Consider the following 7500-nt stretch of genomic DNA (forward strand, 5'->3'; position numbering starts at 1 on the left):
TTCACTTGCTGGGACACATCAACCTAATCTCCTCTCCTCTCCTCTCCTCTCCTCTCCTCTCCTCTCCTCTCCTCTCCTCTCCTCTCCTCTCCTCTCCTCTCCTCTCCTCTCCTCTCCTCTCCTCTCCTCTCCTCTCCTCTCCTCTCCTCTCCTCTCCTCTCCTCTCCTCTCCTCTCCTCTCCTCTCCTCTCCTCTCCTCTCCTCTCCCCTCCCCTCCCCTCCCCTCCCCTCCCCTCCTCTCCTCTCCTCTCCAGGTCAGTGTGTTGGAGCGCCAGGTGATAGACTTCCTGGGCTACCAGTGGGCACCCATCCTCACCAACTTCATGCACATCATCATTGTGATCCTCGGACTGTTTGGCACCGTTCAGTTCAGACCGCGATATGTCACCGGGGTGAGTTGTGCACGCACGCACACATGCGTGCACGCACGCACACGTGCACGCACGCACGCACACGCCAGTGTTGATTTTGCCGACTGATACTATGACAATATTTTTTTCATCAACTACCTTTTTTCGCTGATGAAAACTAAATGGAAACTACTAAATATACCGACAATTTGGTCAAAGTTGCGTAGAGAAGTTTACTGTAGCTTCCACATAAATATAATACAGACACTCTGTAGTGAGAATAACAACAACACACCGTAACCCGGAACCGGAAGCACTGAGTCCTCCATCTTTCCCCCGTGCTCTTAAAGGCACCATACCCCTCGGGTGAATGTCTCTCATAGTCTCTAGATGTGGGTCACCACAATGCGACGCTTTTTGAGCTTTTTTGCTATTTTCAGCAAGTGTAAAATCAGTCATTACGACGGCATCAAGGCCCGACAAAATACATTTTAGTCGACTAAATCAACTGCTGATTTTGTCAACTAAGATCCTATGATATTTAGTCTAAATCTAAACTGACATTAAAACATTCCAGGTGACTAAAATGTGACTGAAACTAAATGAAAACTATTCAAGAGACTATGACTAAAACTAAAATCAAAATTTGCCGTCAAAATCAAAACTGACACACACACACACACACACACACACAGACAGAGGCAAGGGGTTTTCAAATATTTTCATGTCACGGACACGGACCTCCAATTTGACTTTCATCAGGGGTGTGTGTCTATGGTTCTGTCTGAGTCATAGTGAACTCTATCTATGGTTCTGTCTGAGTCATAGTGAACTCTATCTATATGGTTCTGTCTGAGTCATAGTGAACTCTATCTATGGTTCTGTCTGAGTCATAGAGAACTCTATCTATGGTTCTGTCTGAGTCATAGTGAACTCTATCTATGGTTCTGTCTGAGTCATAGTGAACTCTATCTATGGTTCTGTCGGAGTCATAGTGAACTCTATCTATGGTTCTGTCTGAGTCATAGTGAACTCTATCTATGGTTCTGTCTGAGTCATAGAGAACTCTATCTATGATTCTGTCTGAGTCATAGTGAACTCTATCTATGGTTCTGTCTGAGTCATAGTGAACTCTATCTATGGTTCTGTCTGAGTCATAGTGAACTCTATATATGGTTCTGTCTGAGTCATAGTGAACTCTATCTATGGTTCTGTCTGAGTCATAGAGAACTCTATATATGGTTCTGTCTGAGTCATAGTGAACTGTATCTATGGTTCTGTCGGAGTCATAGTGAACTGTATCTATGGTTCTGTCTGAGTCATAGAGAACTCTATCTATGGTTCTGTCTGAGTCATAGTGAACTCTATCTATGGTTCTGTCGGAGTCATAGTGAACTCTATCTATGGTTCTGTCGGAGTCATAGTGAACTGTATCTATGGTTCTGTCTGAGTCATAGTGAACTCTATCTATGGTTCTGTCGGAGTCATAGTGAACTTTATGTCTGAGTTTTTTGTGAGGGTACCTACCCTAGGGGACACAGGGAGAACATGTGAGGGTACCTACTCTAGGGTATACACAGGGATAGAGTTCACTATGACTCAGACAGAACCATAGATAGAGTTCACTATGACTCAGGCAGAACCATAGATAGAGTTCACTATGACTCACACAGAACCATAGATAGAGTTCACTATGACTCAGACAGAACCATAGATAGAGTTCACTATGACTCAGACAGAACCATAGATAGAGTTCACTATGACTCAGACAGAACCATATATATAGTTCTCTATGACTCAGACAGAACCATAGATACAGTTCACTATGACTCAGACAGAACCATATATAGAGTTCACTATGACTCAGACAGAACCATAGATACAGTTCACTATGACTCAGACAGAACCATATATAGAGTTCACTATGACTCAGACAGAACCATAGATAGAGTTCACTATGACTCAGACAGAACCATAGATAGAGTTCACTATGACTCAGACAGAACCATAGATAGAGTTCACTATGACTCAGACAGAACCATAGATAGAGTTCTCTATGACTCAGACAGAACCATAGATACAGTTCTCTATGACTCAGACAGAACCATAGATACAGTTCTCTATGACTCAGACAGAACCATAGATAGAATTCTCTATGACTCAGACAGAACCATAGATAGAGTTCTCTATGACTCAGACAGAACCATAGACACAGTTCTCTATGACTCAGACAGAACCATAGATAGAGTTCTCTATGACTCAGACAGAACCATAGATACAGTTCTCTATGACTCAGACAGAACCATAGATAGAATTCTCTATGACTCAGACAGAACCATAGATAGAGTTCTCTATGACTCAGACAGAACCATAGATACAGTTCTCTATGACTCAGACAGAACCATAGATAGAGTTCTCTAGAGTTCCCACCGCCGCTACACCCAAATAGGGTGTGTGTCGTGCAGACTGTGACACAGCGTGACTTCAGACACAAGCAACCCATGAGTCGGATTGGGCGTGTGCGTGCGTGCGTGCGTGCGCGCGCGTGTTTGTTTTGTTAGCAGCCAGTGGAATTAAATTATCAGTCTATGATCTACATTTCAGAAGTTTGATAACATATTTCATTTTCTGAAATAACCATAAGCTCCCCCCCCCCCCCCCCCCCCCCAATGTCCCCGGGCTTATAATAGACCTCCCAGACACGCACACACACACACACACACACACACACACACACACACACACACACACACACGCACATGCACACCCACGCGCGTACAGTCTTTGGTTATTACGTTCAAAACTTCAAAGATAATTGGATATCATTCTAATCTCAGCTCCCTTTTTGGCTCCCTTTGCTTCCTTCTTAGCTTCCTTCCCTTCATCCTCCTCCGTGCTTCCTTCCTTCCGTCCTATCCCGTGCTTCCTTTCCTCCTTCCCTCAGATGTGATCTCTCTGCTGGGTGGTTTTGACGCATTGTCAATGAATAACATTAAATAATAATCTCCCTTCCTGCCTCTCGCACTATAGCTGTTGAATTTTGCAATTGTGTTTGTTTTTATAGTTTTAGCTATAGTCTTTTGAATGACATTTCCCCTGTGTAATATTAGTCCTCTGAAATGTTTTAGTTTTAGTCAACTAAATATATAAGACTAAATCTACAGTTTATTTTGTTGACAAAAATGTATTGCTGTCATATAATGACATTTGGTTGCATGCTGAAAGTAGCAGATCTACAAGCTCTCAGCACGTCGCAGCGCCGCAGTCAGGCTGCAGCGTGACGCGTTGTGACCTTGTAGATCTGCTATTTTGAAACACCCGAGCGCAACCAAACCCACAATGACTTGTCTTTTAGTTCTACTGGATGTCTTCTCCACTCGTCCCTCCCTAGCATGTTACTTAGCAGTGTTGTTTTTGGCTGCAGATTTCTATTTTAGTTTAGTCATAGTCTTTGGAATGAAACTTAATTTGGTTTCAGTCATATGTTGCGGTCACCTGGAGTGTTTTAGTGTTATAGTCTATAGTTTCAGTCGACTAAATATCATAAGCTTTTAGTTGACTAAATCTACAGTTGAGCTTGTAGATCAGCTATTTTCAGCATGCAAACCAAGTGTAAAATGTGTCTTACTTATATTGGATCTCTTGTCCACTAGTCCCTTGCAAACATTTTCGTCTAGTTTTTATTTGTTGACCAAATTGTCAATATATTTAGTCTTATACTTTTCGTCAGTGAAAAAAGGTAGTCGACGAACATTTTTGTCATAGCATTAGTCGATGAAATCAACGCTGCATGTTCATTCAACGCGGTCTCACTCAATAACATGGATTGGTAATTCCGTACATACACTACTAGAAAAAAACCCAAATCATATTACACTGAAATCCTCCCCATAGACTGAAGGAGGGAGGGGTGCCGTCTCAAGCGAACCCTGAGCCACCACAGAGCGCGCTAAAGCGAGCGAGTTGCCGTTGCGAACGTTGCGAAGTTCGATTGAGCCGACTCAGCGCCGCCCGAGTTGCAGCAACCCGATAGGCACAGGATCGTAAATAATGTCGTTGGGAGCTAATTTAACCCCAACTGAGATAATGGGAATGAAAGCCACGGCTCCGTCGAGGTCAAAACACAGTAGTTAGTGTAATATCGACGGATTTTAGGGTTTTAATGGAATGGTAAATATATTTAGTCTTAGTCATAATGAATTGCTTTGTTTGTATTTTGTTTTTATTCAGTTTGTCACAGAAAGAAAAAGGTAGTCGACGGAAGTTCTTTGTCATAGATTTAGTTGGCGAAAGCAACAGTATCCAAGTACATAGAATGAACGGATAAGCCTTTCCTTTGGAATAACTTCATCTGTAGTTAGTTCAACTGGGCCTGACTTGGCTTCTATAGGACCGGTGGTTTTCAACCATTTTCATATCGAGGTCCATTGTTTGTTCGGCATTTGAGCCACGGACACCATTTGATGAGATTTAAAACCCATTCTGGACGGGAACCCCTTTTGGTGTTTTAACTAAGCATTATGCTATACTTTAGCTATTGAGAAATAGCAGATCTACAAGCTCATAGCGTGCCACCGAGTGGCACGCTACGAGCTTGTAGGTCTGCTATTTTTGGAAAAAAAAACATGAAAATGCGACACAAATCTTTGAATATATATTCTTTCAGAAGACTTTTTGTTAGCTTGCTGATCGGCTATTGTCGCAAAAGATGTTTGCCTGTTTTCACCATCAGTAGGAGAAGCACTGCAGTAGAGAGAACAGAGTGGAGGGCAAAGCAGGACAAGATGCACTTCCTATTTTTTGTTCACTTATAAAAGCCAGAATGTGGGTTGGGAGTATAGATTTATGAGGAACAGCAATGTCCGTGTTCCCGTGTTCACCTATGTGTTCACCTATTGATGAGCATCATATAATGAGTACCAGTAGGGGCGCTGTTTGCCAGAAACAGAGAGAGAGAGAGAGACAGTGCTGCACTGTTGCCTGCTAATGAGAGAGAGAGAGAGAGAGAGAGAGAGGAGGGGGGGGAGAGAGGGGAGTTGCACCACTCGGTTCACACGGGTGTGATTTTTTATTTTTTAAGAAATGAATGATATTGATGAGTTCACGAGAACATGGTTGTTATAATGATGCACTTTGGTAGACGATGAATTCATATATAATCATACATAATCAATATATAACATCATTTTTAGGTAGAGAATGGAATTGTTGTTGGAATTGTAATATTGATTTGATGTGAGGATGTTTTGAAATAGTTTAGGTTTTGTAAAGAAAAATAAGGTTTTGAGAAAATCTAATCAATCTATCTCTCTCTCTCTCTCTCTCTCTCTCTCTCTCTCTCTCTCTCTCTCTCTCTCTAACAGTACGCAGCATGGTTGGTGATATGGATGATATGGAACGTGTTCATCATCTGTTTCTACCTGGAGGTTGGAGACCTGTCCAAAGTAAGTGTCTTTTATTCATGTCCTCACACTACACACACTGTGTGTGTGTGTGTGTGTGTGTGTGTGTGTGTGTGTGTGTGTGTGTGTGTGTGTGTGTGTGTGTGTGTGTGTGTGTGTGTGTGTGTGTGTGTGTGTGTGTGTGTGTGTGTGTGTGCGTGTGCGTGCACGTGCGTGTGTTGGTGCATGTGTGCGTGAGGCAACACGTGGAAAGGGATATTTCCGAGGGCGTGGCTATGGTACCGTCCTTTTCTCCGTTGTTATTATTTATTTCATTTCATTTCATTTAAGCAGCCTGAGAAGGCACTATTGAATATATTGATAAAAAAACAAAACACATTGTTTACAGTATGCTGGTGTGTTGAAATAACGTTTTAAAAATGAGAGAATTTGACGGGGAAAAGTTTGCAACAGGGTCACGGTGTTGGAAAAGTGTCTCACATCAGCCCAGATGTTTGTGTGTTCCTGCTGCTCAAACACACACTCACCTTGACCCAGTTACAGAGAGAGAGAGAGAGAGAGAGAGAGAGACACACCTTTTTAATGCATTACTGTAAGACCTGGGGACGATTCTTTAACCCATTTTGACCTGAGATCAGATTCTAAAAATGTCTTCTACATCCTGACGGTTTTCTGAAAAAGCTATGTTTCTATGTCAGTCGTTCTTCGATTTTTCAAAAATGGCAGACCTACAAGCTTGTAGATCTGCTATTTTCCAATAGCTAAAGCATAACATAATGCTAAAACCAAAAGGGGTTCCCGCCCCAAAAATGGGTTAATGCCTTCTAAATCAGAAGATCTCACACTTTCAAGTTTTTTTAAAACATTTTCAAAAGTAGCAGACAAGCCCATCTGCCCATCTGCAAAGCAAATAATGGGTTAACATAAAAATGTTTTGCTTGACTATCCATCATTTTTGTGTATTTTGACATAATGCCGTAATGACAATGCGACCGGTCCTAGGAATGATAATAAAAGTATTAAGGGACATTTGTCATTTTGACTGGTTGAAATGGATATTTTTTTTGTGTTGTTGCATGCTACAGTATGCCTGTGACTCTGATACAAGGCTTGGTAATGGCCTTGGCCTTGCATTTCACTGAGTGATCAGTTTAGTTTGACATAATGATGATGGCCGTTCTCCAAAGGACTGTGGTGGGCGGCCTCGTTCACCACGGCATTGGTGAACCAGAGTTTTATTCTTAAAAGTTTTCTTCATAACCCATTTAGACCTAGGCTCGATTCGTTTTTATATCAGTGGTGAGTGGTGCTCCCATTATTTCATGTCAAGGACCGCAAAAAATATATGTATTTGGCCCCCGACCCTCATCTGAAAATATGTTGTTCCAGGAACCCTCCCGGAAGCAAAGATTTGAGTTAAAAAATGTTCGCTCTGAAAGAATATATTTTCCAAATTTGCGACACATTTCACGATTTTTCAAAAATCTACAAGCTCGTATCGCGGCTTGTAGATCTGCTATTTTTCAATAGTCAAAGCATAACATAATGCTTAAAACACCAAAAGGGGTTCCAGCCCAAAATGGGATAAATGTCTTGAGTGAATTCCTAAGAGCAGTTCAGGTCAGATTCATGAAACGTTCCTAAAGGGCAGAATTGTTCAAAACTATGTTGATTTGATTGGCTGATCACCCCATAGTGATGATTTGATTGGCTGATCACCCATAGTGATGATTTGATTGGCTGATCAC

The 7500-nt window shown here is 41.8% G+C and overlaps 1 protein-coding gene across 2 annotated transcripts in view; it reads left to right on the top strand.

Moving 5' to 3' along the window:
• The window catches only part of nkain2 (sodium/potassium transporting ATPase interacting 2), a gene marked incomplete at its 3' end in the record, with an annotated part of 150617 nt that overhangs the window by 91436 nt on the left and 51681 nt on the right, over positions 1 to 7500 (top strand). For both annotated transcript variants that reach the window (XM_083790696.1, XM_083790697.1), the window contains exons 2-3: positions 255 to 392; positions 5714 to 5794. In XM_083790696.1, the coding sequence (XP_083646822.1) occupies positions 255 to 392; positions 5714 to 5794 (219 nt within the window). The remainder of the gene's footprint in view (positions 1 to 254; positions 393 to 5713; positions 5795 to 7500) is intronic.

The sequence above is a fragment of the Protomyctophum parallelum genome, assembly GCF_964188405.1.
Source record: "Protomyctophum parallelum genome assembly, chromosome: 19".
Taxonomy (NCBI): Eukaryota; Metazoa; Chordata; class Actinopteri; order Myctophiformes; family Myctophidae; genus Protomyctophum; species Protomyctophum parallelum.